Below are 21,061 nucleotides of genomic sequence, written 5' to 3' on the forward strand. Positions count from 1 at the left end.
GTACCATAGTTCCAAATCTATTTTTTCTGTGTTAATTTTTGTACCTTCCTTTGATAAGTGGTTCTCTTCAGAGATATCATGGTATAGTGATACAGTCAATGATAAATAGTATAGAACAGTAAATGCATTCTCTTCATGTTTTCGGGCTCATTCCTGGCCCTTGACTATAGCTCTGTATCACCCCCTGGTGGCAGCAATATTTTTGTGACTATTAACACTTCTAGCCAAGGTATCACTGATTCACTGATATGATGCAGGGAGAACATTTGTTTTGGGCTTTTTGTTTGTTTGTTTGTTTGTTTTTTCTCAAAGGTATTGTCATGTTTATTTAGGAATGTAGATAAATACTCTAGGGAGAATGAGATCAAGAGGGAGAGGCCTTTGGGGTGTGGCAAGGAATATACACTCAATGTGGGCTATCTCCAGAGGGAAAGATAGCCAGTATTCTTTTGTGGTCAATGTGCTACCAAATAAAGATTTTAACAGTTGTTTGTGTACCTACCTAAATAACAAAGGAGAGTTTGATATTCACATCTCTATGGTGTTTAGCTCAGGGACCCCCAGATAGTACGTGGAAGGAGAAATTCAAAGGGGGAACCAAATATACTGGGTTGATTGAGTTCCCCTTCTTATCCATGGGTGACAGCACCCACTGCCTTAGCTGATACCCAGGGGCTGATACTCTGGGATGATACTTTTCCTCTTTCATCTTTATTAGATACACCATTTCATTGACATTTTAAAATATAATATAAACATATTTATCTCCTTAAAAAGAAGATAGAAAAACTCTGGGACCCTCCTTTCCCACCTGTCTTCCATTCTTTCTAGTTAAGTTTTGTTTTTTAAAAATTTAAATTAAATTTATTTTAATTGATATATTTTTATATCAATATAAAAGTTGTACATATTTATAGAGTACCATGTGATGTTTCAATATGTGTATACATTGTATAATGTTTAAATCAGGGTAAACAATATCTGTCTCCTCAAACATTTATCATTTATTCATGGTGAAAACATTCAAATTTTTTCCTTCTAGGTTTTTGATGTATGTAGCACATTATTGTTATCTGTATCACTCCACCATGCAATAGCACTCCTGAAGTTTTTACTTCTGTCTGTCCCCCAACCTCCATTAATGACCTTTATGCTCTGAACTTCTATGAGATTTACTTTTTTAAATTCCACATATGAATGAGATCATGAAGTACTTGTCCTATGCCTGGCTTATTTCATGTAACATAGTTTCTAGTTCGTGTTGTTGCAAATCACAGGAGTTTACCCTTAAAAAACTTTTTTTAATGGCTGGATAATATTGCATTGAATATATATAGTACATTTTCTTTATACATTTATCAGTTAATGGACACTGAGGTGGTTTCCCAGTGAATATGAGAGTACAGATATCTTTTTTGTAAGCTTAACAATGGGTTCTTGCATTTTTTTCTTCACACTCTTTTTCCATCCCACTTCTTTATAGCTCTGCCAGTCATAGCTCTCCACCAAAACCACCCTATGACCGCTGAATGGGAGAAGGGCACTGTAGTTACAAAGATTCAAAGGCAGGACAAAGAATATATGAAATGTAAGACCTCATTGAATGGAAGGAGACCCTCAGGGTTATACAAAATTACATACAAGAGGAAGCGAGGGGAAAGGGAAAAATAATACAAGGGGGAGATATGAACTGCAGTAGAGGGGGTAGAGAGAGAAGAGGGGAGGGGAGGGGAGGGGAGGGGGGATAGTAAAGGATAGGAAAGGCAGCAGAATACAACAGACACTAGTATGGCAATATATAAATCAATGGAAGTGTAACTGAGGTGATTCTGCAATTTGTATACGGGGTAAAAATGGGAGTTCATAACCCACTTGAATCAAAGGGTGAAATATGATATATCAAGAACTATGTAATGTTTTGAACAACCAACAATAAAAAAAAAAAGAAAAAAAAAAAAGACCTCATTGAAGATCTTGAAGGTTGGAGCAGTTCAGAATTTCAGCTATTACTTTGCAATTTGAGCTGCTTTTCCCATGAATTCTGTATAGCAATAGGGCTATATTTATTGTTGTTAGTTGGTTCTATTAAGCCAGGCTGGTATGCCAGGTTTGATAGTTACTGGTGTTCCAGGGATGTCTTACTGGTCCCTTCTGGATTCTGAGTCACTTGAGAAATAGATCCAGAGATTAGATAGGGATTCCAAATATGAACTTTCTTAGCCATTGTTAGCTTTCCATTACTGTAACAAAATATCTGAGACAATAAACTTATAAAGAAATTAGGTTTGTTTCAGCTTATGTTTTTAAAGGTTTTTAGTCCTTGATTGAGGGCAATGTTGCTTTAGTTCTCTGATAGCATATCATGGAGGGACCCTGTGGTAGAACAGTTGCTTACCCCCTGGCCAGTAAGCAAAGAGGAAGAGGAAAGAGCCAGGATCCCACAATCCCTTTTCTGGGAATGTCCCCAGAGGACCTAGAGACCTCTCACTAGGCTCCACCTCCTTAAGGTTTTATTACCTTCCAGTAGTGCTACCCTGGGAACCAGACCTTTAAAACATGGGCCTTTGGTGGACTTGCAACATCTAAACTACAGCAGAAGGAAAAGCTGTACTAGAGAATATGGCTTAGATATTCCATGAGAATGCCATGCCTTGGAATCTGTCTGTTAGGTGAGTGTGTGTACAGAACAGACCTCCATCCACCAGGCACATAGGGGCCCTCAGAGCTTGACTTGTATCAACTAGACCAGGTGTTGGAAAATAGTTATGATCTGTAAATCATATGTCTCCACTCCTTGGTTCTTCATATCTTGCTCTCCAGGAGTTCTCTTTGATGACTACATAGTCTTCAGAAGGATTTCTGAATCCTAGATTGTAGGGTTTAGGGGAAAGGATTTTGGGGATACTATTCTGGACATCAGATAGAGATGACTGATTGGGTTGAATATTTATCTAACTGAAAATTCCCAGGACTGCTTCTGACTATTTAGATTTTTTTGATAGGTGAATTCTTTGTACATATGAAAAGCTCATGCATTGATTAATAAGCTAATTAATGAAATCAAACTATTGATGTCCTTTCTGTTATCATAGGTCTAGTGTGTTTGTTTCTTTCCATTTACAGGTTGAGTATAAGCTGGGATTCCAAATAGACAATTTTGTGGCTATGGACATGCCCCAGGTCAACATTTCTGCTCAAGGGGAAGTTCCACGCACTTTATCAGGTCAGTAAGTCTCAAAGGCTGCTTAGTATTCTGCCATGTCCTGCATCCCCCAAAAGACATTTTACTGATGTATATAGTGTGTCTTAGTTTGATAAATGTAGCACATATAAGTACTTTGAAAGCATATTTTGTGAGTACTTTTTTCCCACTGTGTTCTTAAGTTGTTCCCTCTTTTCCATCCTTCTAGAGCTATCTGTACTCAGATCTTCCCTCTTTTTCTGAATTGCTGGCACTGGCCCCCACATGTCTAGTCTTGCTTCTTTGTTTAATGCTTACATCTCACACTGTGGCCTGGATGGTCATTGCACACTCACATCTGACCACATATTGTCAAGCCCTCAATGCTACCTGCTCCCATCAAACAAATACATTCCAGACTCCCCAGCTTGTGTCCTGGATTGTTTATCCTCTGCCCCTGCCTGCTGCACTTGCCCAGGCATTCCAGCATTTACATACAGTTTTCCATCCTTGTTGCCAAGCCTTAAACCATCATTTCCTTTTTCCCCCCTGCTTCTACTTCTACAAGACTCAAAATCTGCACTGTTCTTTTTCTGCCTCCTTCTCTCCAACTGTTGAGTTTTTCTTCTGTTCTCCCTTACCGTAGAACCTTACATTCAATTGGTCTTGAACTGCTTATAGAATCTGACAGTTCCTAGGTGCCTAGCATAATAGCTGGTGCAGGATAGATGCTAAGTACGCTCAGCTGAATGAATCAAAAATGTGTCCTACTCATACCAATGTAACTGCTTTTGAGGTAACTTCTTAGAAAGGCTTTTGAAGATGTGAGGTTTTAAGGAATTGGAAATATTAAAAAATGGAAAGTATTGGCTACAGCAGTGTTGTGAAACTTTTTCTGGCCATCTTACTGTGATTAATGACATGCATTAATCTAAGCAGAGGAAGGCTGGTTAACTTTTATAGGTCTGTAAAGAAATTTCAAAATGCTTGAATTTATGGTATATTCTTTTAGATGGAAGAAGGATATATTCTAAATTTATAGGAAAAAAATCTTAAGCTGAAAGATTAAAAAAAAAAAAAGATGTACTAAAGTCTGTTATCCCATCGTTACAATTATTGGTTAAAGCCAGTTTCTAGAGCTCAGGCTGTAGCTCAGTGGCAGAGCACTTGCCTGTCATGCCTGAGGCCCCAAGTTCAATCCCTAGCACAGGGGTTGGGGAGCAATTGCTATTTAGAAAAGTGATCTTTTAAATTCACAGTTGAGAACTTATCAGATTTCTGTGTAAGTTTATATTTGATGTTTTCATTAGTAGGAATACATAATTGCATTTTGGAATTGAGTTGTCTTTACTTTTTATCATGTAATTTTTGTTGTTTCTGATGTTGATGTGAATGATAAAGTCAGCAGGGTTTGTCTTAAGATTCTGTAGTTTTTGTGTATTCAAATAGCAGAATTTATAAATCATGAGCTGGGGCAGTGGTGCACATCTGTAATCCCAGTGGGAGGCTGAGGCAGGAGGATCACAAGTTCCAGGCCAACCTCAGCAAATCAACAAGGCCCTAAGCAACTTAGTGAGACCCTGTCTCAAAATATAAAATAAAAAGGGATAGGGACATGGCTCAGTGGTTAAGCGCCCCTGGGTTTAGTCCCCAGTACCAAAAAACAAAACAAAACAAAACAAAACTCCTCCATGAACAAAAGTTAAAAGTAATTATCTCTTCATTTGTGTCTTGATTTGTTCTTCAGCATTAAGTTTTTTTTTTTTTTTTAAAGAATGAATAAAATAATGTCTTAGAACTGTGGGGGTCTCAAAGTTTCTATTTAATTTATTTAAAAATGTGTTATTTTTGTTTTATTGCAGCAAAAATACAATTCTAGAATGTTGATTTTTTTTTCTTTCTTATTTTTCTTAAGACAGTTAAAATAGTTTATTTTATTTCTTTAAACAGTGTTTCGGGTCGAGCTTTCCTGCACTGGCAAAGTAGATTCTGAAGTTATGATACTAATGCAGCTCAACTTGACAGTAAATTCTTCAAAAAATTTTACAGTCTTAAATTTTAAACGAAGGAAAATGTGCTACAAAAGTAAGGAATTTATTTTATGTATATGTGAAAAGGTCAATAAGAAACTTTGTTGTCTTTGTACACATTTAATTATGACCAAGTCTTAATTTTAGTTGCAAATGAGAAAAGAAAGTATACTAATACATATGAAATTCTGAGATAATCCCCAGATAATTTGTAGCCAGGATCTCATTTAGGCCCTACCTTGCTTTCTCAGAATCTTTTGTCAGAATTGCTAGGGTATTTTCCATTAGGAATATGAAATAGTATTCAAGTGTCTGAAGAGGTCAAGAAGTAAGATCAGTCTGACAGGAGCCTCCTAGTAGCTGAGTGTTACTTCTTTCCTTTACAATGTACTTTTATGTATGAGCAATGCTCTGAGCTTAGATAGACCTGGATTATAATGACAGCTCTGCTTCTTTTAGGATTTTGGGATAAGTTATTTAACCTTTCTAAGGTTCAGTTTTTTCATCTGCAAAATGGAAATAATACCTATTTCAGAGGATTTTTTTTTTTAATAAAAAGGTTATTTAAAGGTAACCTAATACATATAATATTGAATGTGGGTACTTATAAATGTTAGTTTTGATTTTGAATTATATTAGCTGTTATTCAGGAAATTACAGTAGGGTGGTACAAGTCTGTAATCCAGCTACCTGGGAAGCTGAGGCAGGACGATCGCAAATTTAAAACCATACCATCCTGGGCCAACTTCATGAGATACTGTATCAAAATAAAAAACAATAACAAAATAAAGGGCTGAGGCTGTAGCTCAGTGATAGAGTGCCACTTGATTCAATACCTAATATCACCCACCCACACACCCACACACACAAAATTATAGTAAATATGAAAGAGTTCCAGCATGCTAGGTCATAGATCAAAGAGTTGTCCTTAAATTTTATCTAGTCTAACCCACTCACTATAAGCTGCAAAAAGGTAAAGTGACCTGAATTTTCAGGGTCACAGTTGGTTAGCGTCTAAGATAATATCTAAACTACTGAATGCTTACTGTGTCTCACTTGCTTTATATTATATCCAACCCATTTAATCCTTAAAACAGCCCTAGGCAATTTGTTCTCCCATTACTTCCATTTTTAGAAGAGGAAGCTGGGAGTCAGAGAATTTGACTAACTTGTCAACATCAGACAGCTAAGTGGTACAGCTAGGAGGCACACCTGTGCTTTTAATCTCTTTGTTACATTGCCTATTATCAAATTTCCTATGAAATTAGTACTAAGTGTTTTAAACATCTGAAACCAGCAAGTGGGTTATAATGGCTGATTTTAAGATGCATTCCAATAAAAAAGTTGTACAGCATTAAAATAGACATTTTTGAAATAAAAAGCATCTTTAATTTTAATGTTAATATATTCAGTTGTAATGTACCTACATTCATGCAATTTTACAGTCAAAGGGGACTATAGACTTTCCAGTCTAAACTGGTTATTATATAATTGATATGAGAAAGCTGGGCCTTAGAGAGGCCACCTAGGTTTACATAGCTAGTTAGTAGGATGTTGAACGTCCAGTTCCTGATCCCCAGGTAGGTATGCAGTGACTCTATCATAGCGATTCATCTGTTCCTTTTAAAGACAGAATGATGGCTGAAAGTGGTGTGGTCTGTGGATCCCACCACTGCCAGTATCAGCTAAGGTTAATGATTCCATATGGGCGTAATTTTCTACTCTATTTTAAATTTAATATAATACCACTGTGTTATTTGGTGTTCATTCTTTTGGCCACTCCAACTATCCGATTCATGTTCATGAGTATTACTTATTATGTGATCTTGATGTGATATAGGTGTTACTCCCTAGAAAAGTTCCTTTATCATATGGGTGTGGTAGTAATGTATTTCTCAAATTTTGTTACTCCAAGAGTCCTTAGAGCCTCTATATTCTGCTGATGTGCTCTATGAACCCCCATAGAGACAATATAGGATGTGGCCAAGCTTCTTGACCATAAAAACACTTTTCATTGTGAGTGTATATGTAACACTGATATAGACTTTTTGATTGATGACTGTAATGATGATTATCAAATACTAAAGTATTCATTATTTTGCAATAAATACCCTTTTTTACTTAGTACAGGCAGTGTTTTGATAGAGCACAAAACTGTTGAGGAAATTCAGAAAATCTTAAAGTATTTAAGGATTACATGGAAAATAAAGAATCTCTAAACTATGTTTTATCTCCACCTTCAGAACTTGAAGAAGTAAAAACTTCAGCATTGGACAAAAACACTAGCAGAACTATTTGTAAGTGTTATTGTGTTATCTTTTCTCATTATCGGGGTGAAAAATTGTTGATTGCATATGAACATGATTGTACGAAGCCTTATGAGTTCCCAAAAGTTTGTCAAATTAATATTGCTATTTATTTTGCTGATGTTTATAAAGGTTAAATGAAACTGCTAGAATATTGAATATTTTGAGAAGCAAATTCATACCTATTTTATACAAGTTAGCCAAAAAGCGTTTAGAAGGAAGAATTTATATTGTGCCTTTTCAAGTGGTTATAATTAAAGAATGTATGTGAAAATATATCTAAGTTCTTTATCTATTAGGACATGATTGGAGATACGATGTGTGGACTAGACCTGAACTATAGCTAATTCCATCCAAGTAAAATGCAGGCTTAAGGATAGTGCATTATTTAAACCCACAGCAGAGACTTAATGTAGAGTTTTATTGTGGGTATTGGTTTTGTTTAGATGCTATAAGTTTGTTTATTTTTTTTCCTTTTTTTCTGATATAGACACCTCATCAAGTCTTATTTTTCCTGAGGTGGTGTTAATGGAAATATCTTTAAAGGGTACTAGATTTTTTTTCCATGAAAGTAGTCTTTAAAAAATTTTAAGTGGAAAATTTCAAATACACAAAAGTTCAGGGTATGCTCTGATGAACCTGTGTGCCCACCACCCAGTTTTAATAATGGTCAACATTTTGTTAGTGTCCTGCCTTTGATCACCTATTCCTAGGGATGGGTTAGAGTTTTTTTTTTTTTTTTAATTTATGGGTTAGAGTTTTTTAAAAGCACATCATAGGTATCATATCATTTTACTAATAAATATTTTAGTGTAGCTCTCTTAAAAAGGTCTTTAAAAAATAAACCCCCAAACCCAAATGACTTACTCATTTTAATTTATCACATGAAAAAGTTAATTCCTTGATGTCTTCTAATAGTCCATGTTCCAATTAAGAAGTGTCTCTCTCTCTCTCTCTCTCTCTCTCTCTCTCTCTCTCATGGTAGGGGGATTGAACTCAGTGCTTCACATATGCTAGACCAGAAATTATCTCTTCGTAATTTTTTCCTGAGTCAAGATCCAGATGAAGACTATACATACTGTGTTTGGTTGATATGTATTTTATATTTGTCAGAAAACACCTCCTGTCTCATATAGAGTTTCCTGGTGTATATATTTTTTTTTCTTTTTTTTACAACTGGTAGTTAGGTTTTATGTGTGACTAGGTTCAGGATGAACTCTTCTGGCAAGAATAGTTCATGGGTGGTTTTATGTTACTTGCTGTTTCATCTTTTCATCACCTCAGGATGCATGCGGTATCTGAATGTTCTAAAGTAGATCTTTTTCTAAGGTAAAATATGAGATTGTCTACCCATTAGAATGTTTCAAGAATATTTCATTTGAATTCATCTCTGAGAAGAGAGAAAACATTTTTTTTTTTTTTGAAAAAATGTTACTGCTTCCAAAGTTTACTTTTAAGATTCGAGTTATTTTACCCATTTTTTTTTTATGCAGGTAGGATGTTACTTCTTATGATAAGCAGTATTGCATCTTCTTGACCTGTTTCTGAATGTCTGTGTCTTCCTTGCGCATTCTCATCTTCCTTTGCATCTTACATAATTCATCCATTAAACGTTTACTGAGAAGCTAAGATGTACTTGGTTGTGTGACTGAGGTAGAGGATTATACTGTGAGCAAAACAGACCCTGCCCTTAAATGCTTACTGTATTGCAGTAGGCAGCAGTAATATCCCCATCCTATGGTGGGCTCTGTGGTAAGGTGAGCACTGAGGCCTTTGGGAACTCCAAGGAGGGGCACATAACTTCCTCCGAGGGACATCTTAGTGGGGAAAGTGACAGGAGACCTGAAGGGTAACAGGGTGGTTAAAAGTGAAGTGTCAAAGTGTGGGGATGAGAACAGTGCCTATGGGAGCCTGGGAAATTGGAGGTAGAGCAAGAAGTGTGTGGATGAATCTGCCCAGTAGAGCCATGTCCTCTGCTCTGCCCCAGGCAGAGTTTGGATAGCACTGCCAGCACATGCTGCAGGTCTCAAAATTGAACAGCCCTTCTGTGGCATACAGAAGTTCTTGAGGGGAGTTATACTTTCACTCAGACTACAGCCATGACCAGTTGTCCTAGAAGCCATTTGGTACTATTGCATTAATCTGTTTGGAGTTTTTATTTGTTGATTTAAAGTTAAGCTAGGCTGCAGTGGTGCATGCCTGTAATCCCTGCAGCTCAGGAGGCTGAGGCAGGAGGATTGCAAGTTCAAAGTCAGCCCCAGCAACTTATGGAGGTGCTAAGCAAGTTAGTGAGACCCTGTCTCAAAATTTTTTAAAAAAGGGCTGGGGATGTGGCTCAGCTATTAAGTACCATTGGGTTTAGTCCCTGGAAACACCCCCACTCCCAACAAAGTTAAAAATTTTGAAAGCACTTTTGTTTCCCTTATTTCTGTTTTTAAAAACTATAAATTTTATCTTTGTCCTGACCTATCCCAGAACTCTATACTTGTGTCTCAATTTGACGTTGCCACATAGATGTATTAGGTAATCTAACTAGGACAGTACAAATCTCTTGATTCTCACTTCTCCCAACCTGCTTCTTTTTATGTTTGTAAAGGCACCATTATCCAAGAAATGCCATTAGCCAAAACTTGGACTTTTCTTTGTTTCTTTAATATAATCTCTTAGCAAGGTCTTTTGACTCTGCTTCCCAATCTGTTCACTTCTCATCTTCACTGTGACTCTGGGCCAAGCCTCTGCTGTCTCTTAGAATTCTCTAGTAACCTTCTAACTTGTTTCCTGCACCTGCTCTTGCCCCTATAAACAGCATTCTTCATCCAGCATGCAGTCATCAATTTTTGTGTCATTCCTTTGCTTGAAACTTTGCAGTGATTTCCCATTGACATGAGCACTCATCAAAACTTACAAAAATCTCCAGTTTTTCTTGTTCATATGCCTTCACCTTTGGTGCCCATAATGCATGTATGTTTGTTTCTGTGTATTTTTTTTCAGTTTGCCTCTGTGTACAATATCTGTTATTAGATTATTTTTCCTATTGCTGAGCCTTCTTTATGTTTCTCTTGTTAAAACAATATAAAGCTGATTATAGTTTTATTTAATCAAGAGTCTTTAAAAACAGAAAAGCAAAATAATTTCTATTACTCCCAAAGGAACCGTGCTCTCCAGCATGGCAGCTACTAACCATATGTGACTTTTTAACTTTAAATTACTTAAAATGAAATAAAATTGAAACTTCAGTTCCTTAGTTGTTCTGGTAGCTACATTTTAATGCCACATAGCCACAGGTGGCCAATGGCTAGTATGTTGGAGAGCACACTTCATAACAGTTCTATCACTACAGAAAATTCTCTCAGCACTATGGTATATTTTATGACTGGTATATTTTATGTGTACCAATTGTGACTAGTGTACTTACTAGCCAGAAGTTGTATTTGAAATCTCTTAAAAACTACAACAAAGAAAGAAAAAAAATGTATGTCAATTTGACGTTGCCACATAGATGTATTAGGTACTCTAACTAGAACAGTACAAACCTCCTGATTCTCACTTCTCCCAACCTGCTTCTTTTTATGTTTGTAAAGGCACCATTATCCAAGTAATGCCATTAGCCAAAATTTTGACTCTTCTTTGTTTTTTTAGAATAATCTCTTAGCAAGGTTTTTTGATTCTTGGTACACTTTAGTTAGATGTAAACTTATACTAACCCACTACTGGTAACTGATCTTATCAAAGAACAAACACATGAAATGGAAATATACAAATAATAGATTATTCATTGTACATATCAGATCTCAGAGCAATCAGTTACATTGATTTTAAAAAGCTTAATGTGCTTTTCATTTTTATTTCAGATGATCCTGTACATGCAGCTCCAACCACTTCTACGCGTGTGTTTTATATCAGCGTAGGGGTTTGTTGTGCAGTAATATTTCTTGTAGCAATAATACTAGCTGTTTTGCACCTTCATAGTATGAAAAGGATTGAACTGGATGACAGGTATTGTATATATTTTGGGAAAGGAGAAAAATAAAAGCAGTTATTTGCATTGTGTAAGAGCCCCACACACTTAAGCACACGGGTAAAGGGGAGGGAGGGAAGATGATCAAGCCCTAGCTAAAGAAAAACCAAGATGTTCTAATCACTGTCTTTGTGATGTTTTCTGATTTTATTTTTTATCTTTTTATTTTTCTGAAGTCAGAAATCACAGTTTATTTCTTGCTGGGGAAGAGTAGAGATCAAATATGCTTTTCCCCATCCCCAGTAACATGATTCCACTCCAGTTTCCTTTTTCCTTAAATAAAATGCCCTGTTTCTTTCTTGTAGTTCCCCTCTCCATCATTCTCTATCCATCTGTCTATTGAAGACACACTTACTGAAAGTCTGCTGTGATTTTAACCAGAGTCATGGGGAATCTTTTGAATTAAACCAGTATTTAAGTCCTCCTTCCAGAGATTCTGATGCACTTGGTCTGGGGTAGTGTCTGGACATCAGTATTTTTCCTAAAGCTTCCTGGATGATTCTATTGTTAACCCAGTTTGTGGTGCACTTAGTTAGATGTTATGCTAAGTGTTGGGAATATAAAAATTAATGATGGTGTCAAGGATTTGAGCTTTGACATTAACCCATTATTATAAAAGAATAAATTTGATGATTGTGATGTGAATAATATAGTGTGAGAATACAAAAGTACTTGCTCCAGCCTGAGTGAGTCAGAGATGACAAGGAGGAGGACTTAATAGTCAGGACAGAGTGAGAGATAAAGATGGAATGGTAAACAGGCTTATTTCACAATCTATATTTCTCTTTTTCTTCCTCATTGATTTCCAGGTTCTGACTTAAGATATTTCTGGCTTCATGACTGGGCTTTGAACCTTTAAACTTTTCCTCTTCTTCTTACTGTGTCCTTTCTTGGCACTGTTCCTCAGTTTGCCCTGCACCTTGCCCTTCAGGACTTTTGAAGGGCTCCTTGTATTTGTGCAGTCCAGTCCAGACCCTCCATTCTTTAATTCTAGCTCCATTGCCATCTTTTTCATGAAATCTTTTATAAGCCTTTCTATCATCCATTCCCCTCTCCCACCTATGACAGTTGCTGTATCTTTTCCTCATGTAAGTTTTATGTACTTTTCTTATCCTTCGTACTAGAATATAAGCCCTCTATAAATAAGAGGGAAGACTGCCTTTCTGATTGCTGAATCCCCTGCCTTAACACAATGTCTTACATATAGTGGGATAAGTCTTACATTTAGTAAGCACATTCGTGGCATAAATAAGAACCTAAGGGACCAGGGAGCTGACTGGAGTTTGTACTCTCTGTCTCTATTGTGTTACTTTTCTTTCTTTTTTTCTTTTTTTTAATATTTATTTTTTAGTTATAGGTAGACACAATATAGTTATTTTATTTTTATGTGGTACTTAGGATCAAACCCAGGGCCTCACACATGCTAGGCGAGCGCTCTTCCTCTGAGCCACAACCCCAGCCCTTACTTTGCTTTCTTGAGTGGAGAAAGAAAAGAGAATAAGAGGGAAGTACACAAGTGATGTGTTTCAGAATGTTTTGTGTACATGTGGTTTTGAAGCTTAGATTTAGATTTTACAGAGGGGAAAACATGCATTAGGAATCAATTGAAGTAACTAACATTTTATATAGGACTTTGAGAGACGATGTAAGTGGATTTACCAGTCACTAAATAGCCATTTTGTTATACTAATAATTCTTTGCATTTTCAGTGCACATCGCCTGCTCATGTCGGAAGCAACTATCCTGTCTGGCTTATGTTTTCTGTTTCATGAAAGTATTCTTTTCTTTGTCATTGGTTGGTTGACTTAGTGTTTTCTGAACTCTCATTGGGGCTTTATTGGGCCTTCTTGGGGCTCATTGCACCAGGCACTGGCTGATGAGTAAACAGGTACTTTCCTGTCCCTGTAGAGTTTATATTGTCTCCTTCTATAGAGAGACAGACATTGAACATTCCCTACTGGAATGTAGGGTAGGAAGCTTTGTTATGTTCACTGCTGTATTGCCAACACCCAGCACAGTAGCCTGGCATATAGTAGACACTTATTAAATAATTATTGAATAAATAAATAAATAAGCAAACAGAAAAATAACAGAAAAGTACAAATTGTAATGTGTTTTGAAAGAAAATCTTGATATTTGCTTGAAGTTTTAGCTTTGTTCTAGAACAGAGTTAATATCTCCACAATATTTACAAATTAATTTGCTGGTGAAAATTAAATTTATCTAGACTGGTCTTAATTTAAATGTAAGCAAATATACATTTTCATCTCATTTTCCACCTGCTTTGATGCAGTTGTAAAGGTCTGAACTTTAACATATGTCAGGGGTAGGTCTCTAAACTGCTCCTTGCTTCTCTTGTAACAGTAAGTCTTGGGTCCCAAAGAAAGTTTTTCATCCACTTAGTAAAGTGCTTTGCTTATTGCTTGTTTGGTCCTCCCTTTCCATTTAACATCTGTCAAGCATACAAAAAATTGACTGATAAACCCATAACTCTCTGACTGTGCCCACAAGCCTCTCAGAGATTCTAAAGTGGCACAGGAGTGCCACCTACTGGTCAGTTTATGGGGGAAAAGGGGTTGTTCATTTATTCAGCCATCATTATTGGTTGCAGGTAATATACTGTGCTTTAACATACATAAATTTTAGCTTCACAAAAGTCCAATGAGATAGGTTTTCTTAATTCCATTTTATGGGTAAGTCATTTATTTGAGGATGGCAGTGCTTTTCTTCTCTCCCTGTTACTGAATACTGGATTTCTAACAACTTTGATTTCTGGTTTTATTCTTTAGTAGTACTTAGAACTGGAAAACACATGCCTTTATCATTCTAAGGAATGAGGATGCATAATATCCATAATAATAAAAACAGTAATAATATGAAATGTATGTCTGAAGGCCTCATGTAATCCTTTTAGCAATCTTATAGTATTATGCTCCTTTTATCCATGAGGATTTGAGGCTCCAGGAGGATCTAATAGTTTGCCTAAGTCATGCAGTTAGTATTGGTTGTACTGGCAGTTGTGATTTCAAGGTATATGCCCCATTTGTTTACTGCACTGCACCAAACCCACTGCATGTATAAACTCATATAGACCAATTCTTGAATAAGCTCCAGCCTTAAAAACTCTTACAGAACTCTGACTGGATGATGGCCTTGTGAATCCTTGTTATATTTTCAGAGTTGCTAAGTATTTTCAGCAAAGGTGCTGGGAAAACAGGGCTAACTGTAGCCCCAAGGAAGAAGCAGATAATCTGAAATGACGGGCATCTCAAGGGAAGGCATACTAAGGGGCATTTCATTAGGCAGACAGGCATTTTCAATACACAGTGTGCTGAGCAAAATGGCTTGTAGATGTGCTCTAAATGTTTATTGGGGGACATTCCTATCTTCATTTTTACTCTGTGACTTTTTAGGAGTATTTTAGTTATAATAGCAGATAATAGTAGATTGTATTATTGGTGATTAAAAAAACTACTTAGGTGCTCATTGTGTGGGTGTTATATATTTACATTTTTCAGACGTACATAAAAGCTCTCAAAATTGATAAGATACAAATTCGTGTATAAAAGTTGCAGATTATGTGGCAGCCCTTTGTCGTCATGTATTTTTTTAATTACCAGATTTTGAAAATACAGAGCTTTTGTGTAGAGAGTTAGCTTAGGAAGGTTGGAGCTTTTGTTGGGGCTCTACTGATTCTGTAGCTCAGATTTGTAAGGCCTATCCTGCCATCTGGTTTTACTCTTCATTCTTAATTTCTGTGCTTCACTTTTGCACTGCTGCAGAATTACAAGGATATTGAGACTAGAGTATGCCCAGGGGTGACCTGGGACAAGTTGCTTTACACTGAAAAGACAAAAGGACATGCTCGAAAACGTTAATTTGTAGTCTCAAACACGATTAGCAATTATTTGAGCCTTCTTCTTTTAGATCTTCTGTCTTATTTAGAGAATATGGAGTAATATAATACTTCAGGTTCTGGAAATTTCTGGGAACTTCCATAACATCTAAAAGAGTGGGATTGGGGAATAGCAGAAACAAATAAACATTCATGTGTTTATTCACATTCATGTAAATATGAGCCAGATTTCATCTTCCATCCCAAGCTTTGATGATGTTGGCATATTTTGTTTGGTTTGATATTCCCTTATATCTAGGCTGTTTGATTTAGGACCATCACTAAAAGAAACCTGTCTTTCTACTCCTCTCCTAAGAAGCAATTTACTTGAATGGCATGGGCTCTTTTCTTGCAAGATGAGCTATAGTTCTCTAATGTATCCTTTTGTGAGGTTCAGGACTACTGCTTGAGAACTAGTACCCACATTTCTGAATAATTTTAGTAAGAGTAACCTGCTCAATGAGTTTGGAGGTAGAAATGAAAGAAAAAAAAAATAGAGCTTTACATTGTGAGGCAGATTAAAATTTCAATATGGAATATGTTATAGAGATTTATGTGTATTATGATTGTCATCAGGATTTTAGGCTGGTTATAATGCTACAGGCATATTGTATGTATGAAAAATAAATTTTTCATTGAAGCTGACTTGTCAAATATTTCTCTTTTTAAAATGATTTCTAGCATCAGTGCCAGCAGTAGTTCCCAAGGGCTGTCTCAGCCATCCACGCAGACGACTCAGTATCTGAGAGCTGACACACCCAACAATGCAACGCCTATCACCAGTAAGAGTTAATATAATTCTAAAGCTGTTTCCAAAGTTTTCTGTAGTCTGTCTGTGTCAATAGTTCTTCATGATTAATATACTTGAGGGACATGTGTACCATGCTGTGCACATAGTGTCTACCTTGTATAAAATTAGATACGATTTTCAACCTTTGCTTTCTAGAGCATTGAATAAAACATTCTAAAATTGGAGTATTAAAAAACAAAGTTAAATTAATTGCTAGAATTAATTTTGCTTTGGGGAGCTTTCCATAGTAAAATCAACTCTATAGAAATTAAGAAGGAAGTTGTTTAAATATTTATATGGAATAAGTTATTCAGCTGTATACAGAGAAAACCTTTGGATTTTAATGAATTGTTCGATGTTCTTATGGGCCATGTAAAGACTTTACATTGTTTTTGTTGTTGGGCCAGTACCTGGCACATTCATGCACTCTACCATTGAGCTATGCATTATTTTCTAATTTTAATAGGCAGGTAGGTACCATTGGGAGTTGAGAGCATGGGATCTAATTTCCTTTTTATGAACAGTATTTTGATGAAAGTTTCACACACTTTAACATGTAGGTGTTTTGGGGAAAATAATTTTAAAAAATTGTTGAAAAAATTTTGTAAATATTAAATACAGTGTAATGTTATGATATATGTATATAATATGGAATAAAATAGTCATTCTTAGAGTATAAGACAAAATGAGGAATGGTTAACATGGAAATAAATAACAACATAATCATCAAGATAAAGAGTGGGCCAGAGAGCCACCTGTCTAGTTATGACTCAGAAGTGCCATTGATAAAGTAGGATCTTGTAGGCAATTAACTGTCTTCTTTATGGCTGGTATTTATACTTTAATAAGATTATCTGCCCTCCACCGTACCCTGTTGTGGTCTTGCAATACTGTTTCCAATTAAAAATAACCAGAATTCTTTGGAGAAGCGGCTGACTCCAGGTCTAGGTCAGGAAACAAATAAGATAAACCTAGGACATGTTGCTGAGCCAGATATCAAGAAAGCTGCTAAAGACTCAAAGAGTTCTCATTGGCCAAAGATGGAACCATTTGAACATCAAAGAGACAACAGGATTGAAAAATAAATTGTGTAAAAATCTATAAATTTATAATGCTTTTTAAAAAATGGATCATAATGAGAGGTAATTGAAGCTCCTGTAATATCTTACTCTGACAGTTGGCTGCATGAACTGTATTTCAGGGTCACCAGGTGGTACTGGTTGATGAGGGAAAAAGGCTTCTTTACAGGAGATTTCCCACTGATAAATGCAGAAGGAATGGTAGGATTAGAAAATCACATTTGCAACCCCTAACAATATATTTGATTCAGGAAAGCTCATCAGTGATTAAAACTCTAAAACAAAGGGAGAAATTTTTAAAATTGAGGGATCAGGTCACCACCTCAATCCACTGGTAAAACAATATTACTAAGAATGAGACAATCAGATAATTTTGTATAGCAGGAGATGGTGTGCCACCCATGGAATATTCTTGTCTTCCCTAAATCCTAAAAGTTAACCTGGACTTAATTAAGGCTATAGAATTGACTTGTAGTTTATAGGAAATTTAGGGTTAAGGAACAAATTATTTGATATTTGAAGAAGTAGATGCCAGATGTTCTCCAGGATAATTGGCCCACCTTTTTCAGTAGACAGTGCCCCCCCCCATTTTTTTTAGAATGTATTTGTCTAGATTAAAAGAAATTTAACAGAAACCATAACAGAAACCCTACTATCGACAAAAGAAATATATGCTTCTTAGGAAATACAGTCCTAGATGTGAAAGTAGTTCCAGCTATTCAAAAGAGGCATCCCTTAATGGGTAGATGGCAAGCTTTGCTTAGAGTTGATTCTTAATTATGGATATGACCTTAAGAATAGATAATTCATTGATGATAAGTGCTAAATGAGCCTTTTAAGTAAGAATAATGGAAATTCAATTATATATTTTAGAAAATTAAATTGTTGTTAATAGGATACTTGTGTTTAATAGTGCACATTACCTTAAGGAGCTAGGTAATTTATTATGTATACTAAAACAAAACACTTTATAAAAGGTCAATAGAAATATATTTGTTTTATGAATAAAAAAGGAGGCAGCAAAGCATTTAAAGACAGAATGACTGAGAAATTTCTCCAGAAAACAATATAACAGACCACATGTTCAAGAAAATAAGAATTTGAGGCAGGATTAAACATACACCGACACACTTATGCTCACACATCTGGACATACTGCCCTCAAACTGGTGATCAGTGGTCTCAGGTGTTGTCAGTCTATATCCATTATAAAGTTCCCCAGAGCCTTTCATGCAGTTCTTCTGGTGGCAATTGATGATCATTGGTTCATTAGTTTTTTTTAGAGGGGTTTTAGAGGAGTTTTGCCAAAGTTGATAAATCATTAGAAGATGCTATTGCAGTTTCTACTGGCTAACACAGGATCTGCTTTTTTTCTAACATTTTTTTTGGAGTGAAAACTTCAATTTATAGTTATAAATTTTGTTTTTACTCATTGTATTCAGAATAAATGAGAACAGGTTTGAACTTCACCCTGGTATCATCAGGCTGTGGGAATACCAGAGTCATTAAATTGATAATGCATCTTGTTAGAAAAGATGTTTCTCTTTATTTGAAATGTTCTTTTGCTATATAAATATATTAAAAAATCCTTTGGGAGAAGAACTGTCCATAAAAGGGATTAAATGAAATTCTGTAAGCCAAGCTTGTTTCATTTGACTGACAGACATTTGAAGTAATTGTAATATTATTTCTGGTGTTTCTTATTTTAATTATATATTTTAATATTTGGGGGTAGAATTGTGGTAGGTGGGAAAGCATTTCTTTACAAGTTGGTGTGCCTTTCATAATTAACTCACATATGTGCCTGTTTTCTTTTATGAATCTCGCATTCATTCATTCCTGTGACTGAGTCCTAAGGTTCTAACTAAACTATTTAACCCCAATACCTTAATAAGGGTATTTATATTGCTTGGTTTGGCTTTGTTGGCTCCTCAGGTTATCCTACCTTGAGGATAGAGAAGAACGACCTGAGAAGTGTCACTCTTTTAGAGGCCAAAGCCAAGGTGAAGGATATAGCAATATCCAGGGAGAGGATAACCCTAAAAGATGTACTCCAAGAAGGTATTTATTATCTTAAAATCTGTTTTTTTTTTTTTTTGAAAAATGGTTTTTATTTTCCTGTTTCTTAGGTTTTTTATTATGTCTTATATACCTTTACTGTAACTCTTGATTTTCAGGTATAATAAAGCATACATAGGTGTTCATTACCTTTAAGGTGTATTTTCTGTTTTGTTCTTATTTAAAATGATCATTACCTAGCAGGTCTCTTTGAAAATATTTTAAGTCATTTCTCTCTGACAAATAGTATGGAGGTTCTAGCAAATGGAATTGGGCTTTGAAATTAGACTTCATGTTCCAGTTCCAGGATATATTATATGTGTGACCAATTAATTACTTAATGTCTTAGATCTCCAGTTTCCTCTTCTGTAAATTTAGATTACACAGGTGTATAAATAGTAGTCTTCATAACTCTTAGACTAGTTATGAAGATTAGATGAAATGATATACATTACATGAATTAGCACATAATAGTATTTGATAGGTAGTAATATTGTTTCCTTCCCCTCTTGCTATCCTTGCTTTCTTTTTTGAGTTTTCAGGGAATTGGTTATAAAAATGCTGAAAGATGAAAGCAGAAATTAATAATAAAATATTGCATTGAGCTTTTCATGTTGCTGAAGAGAATTACTTTCTTTTCACTCCCACTGTAATTCAGTTCAGAAAGTTTTGCGAGCATGTAAGACCTTCTGTATTCATCTTTTGGCTGAATACTTGTAGGCTAGTCACAGCAAAGTGAAGGGTTAAGCTGCCCCCAATGGCAAATGGTAATTAATAGGAGCAGATTTGGGGGTGCCTGCTTTTCAGTGTATAAATGCCACTTCATATGGTTGTCTTTCTAAGCATAACTAGTTTTTAGATTTACCTGTTGACTAAAGGCAGTTAATAGACCAGATAGCGTTTCTTAAGGAATCACAGGAATTAAACCAGTGACTAAATGATATGTTTGTAGTTTCTTTGGTTCTATAAACAGGATAGAATAAGTCATCTATTGTGGTGGTATAAATTTGAGAAAAAGAGGAAATTTGTAATTATGTAATGGTTTCCTTGATGTTTTCAGGGCTGTAATAATTTGTCTTAAAAGTGTTTATTTCAGAAAAGAAAACAAGGCCAATTTTTTTTTTTTAAAAGAGAGAGAGAGAGAGAGAGAATTTTTTAATATTTATTTTTTTAGTTTTCGGCAGACACAACATCCCTTTTTTGTATGTGGTGCTGAGGATCGAACCCGGGCCTCATGCATGCCAGGCGAGCGCACTACCGCCTGAGCCACATCCCAGCCCCCAATTTTTAAAATTAACATTTTAAAAAGTGATCAGGTTCACTGGAAATCTGATAAATACAAATCAAACAACAGTTACATGCCATTTTTCATCTGTCACATTGAGAAAAATTAAAAAGATAACACCCAGACTGACAGGGCTATGAGGGGACAAGCTGAGGCAATATGAATCCCTGTGGCCTTGTGGTAGAGTGATATATGTTCAGATATACTTTAGTGCATGTTCCCACATCCATAATGGTTTTGTTTCTAAGCCTGTAAACCCATGTTTGGGAATATTTAAAATGGAACTAGGTATGAGGAAGAGAAGACGGAGTATGAATTTCTGCAGTGTTCACTTGAGAGAGCAAAGCTCAATCAAGCAAGGTCAGCTTGAGTGGGGATGGAAGGGCAGACCTTTGTGAGGAAGATTCTGGCAGGTCAAGG

At 35.8% G+C, this 21,061-nt stretch overlaps 1 protein-coding gene across 2 annotated transcripts in view; it reads left to right on the forward strand.

The window, feature by feature from the left end:
- Ryk (receptor like tyrosine kinase) overlaps positions 1–21,061 on the forward strand; it is a 94,144-nt gene that overhangs the window by 43,561 nt on the left and 29,522 nt on the right. Inside the window, exons 3-8 of one of the 2 annotated variants that reach the window (XM_076867503.2) lie at positions 3,124–3,223; positions 5,132–5,266; positions 7,455–7,508; positions 11,369–11,513; positions 16,112–16,212; positions 19,225–19,359. In XM_076867503.2, the coding sequence (XP_076723618.1) occupies positions 3,124–3,223; positions 5,132–5,266; positions 7,455–7,508; positions 11,369–11,513; positions 16,112–16,212; positions 19,225–19,359 (670 nt within the window). The remainder of the gene's footprint in view (positions 1–3,123; positions 3,224–5,131; positions 5,267–7,454; positions 7,509–11,368; positions 11,514–16,111; positions 16,213–19,224; positions 19,360–21,061) is intronic. The other variant, XM_076867504.2, reaches the window with a different exon arrangement.

The sequence above is a fragment of the Callospermophilus lateralis genome, chromosome 10, assembly GCF_048772815.1.
Source record: "Callospermophilus lateralis isolate mCalLat2 chromosome 10, mCalLat2.hap1, whole genome shotgun sequence".
NCBI classification, from domain to species: domain Eukaryota; kingdom Metazoa; phylum Chordata; class Mammalia; order Rodentia; family Sciuridae; genus Callospermophilus; species Callospermophilus lateralis.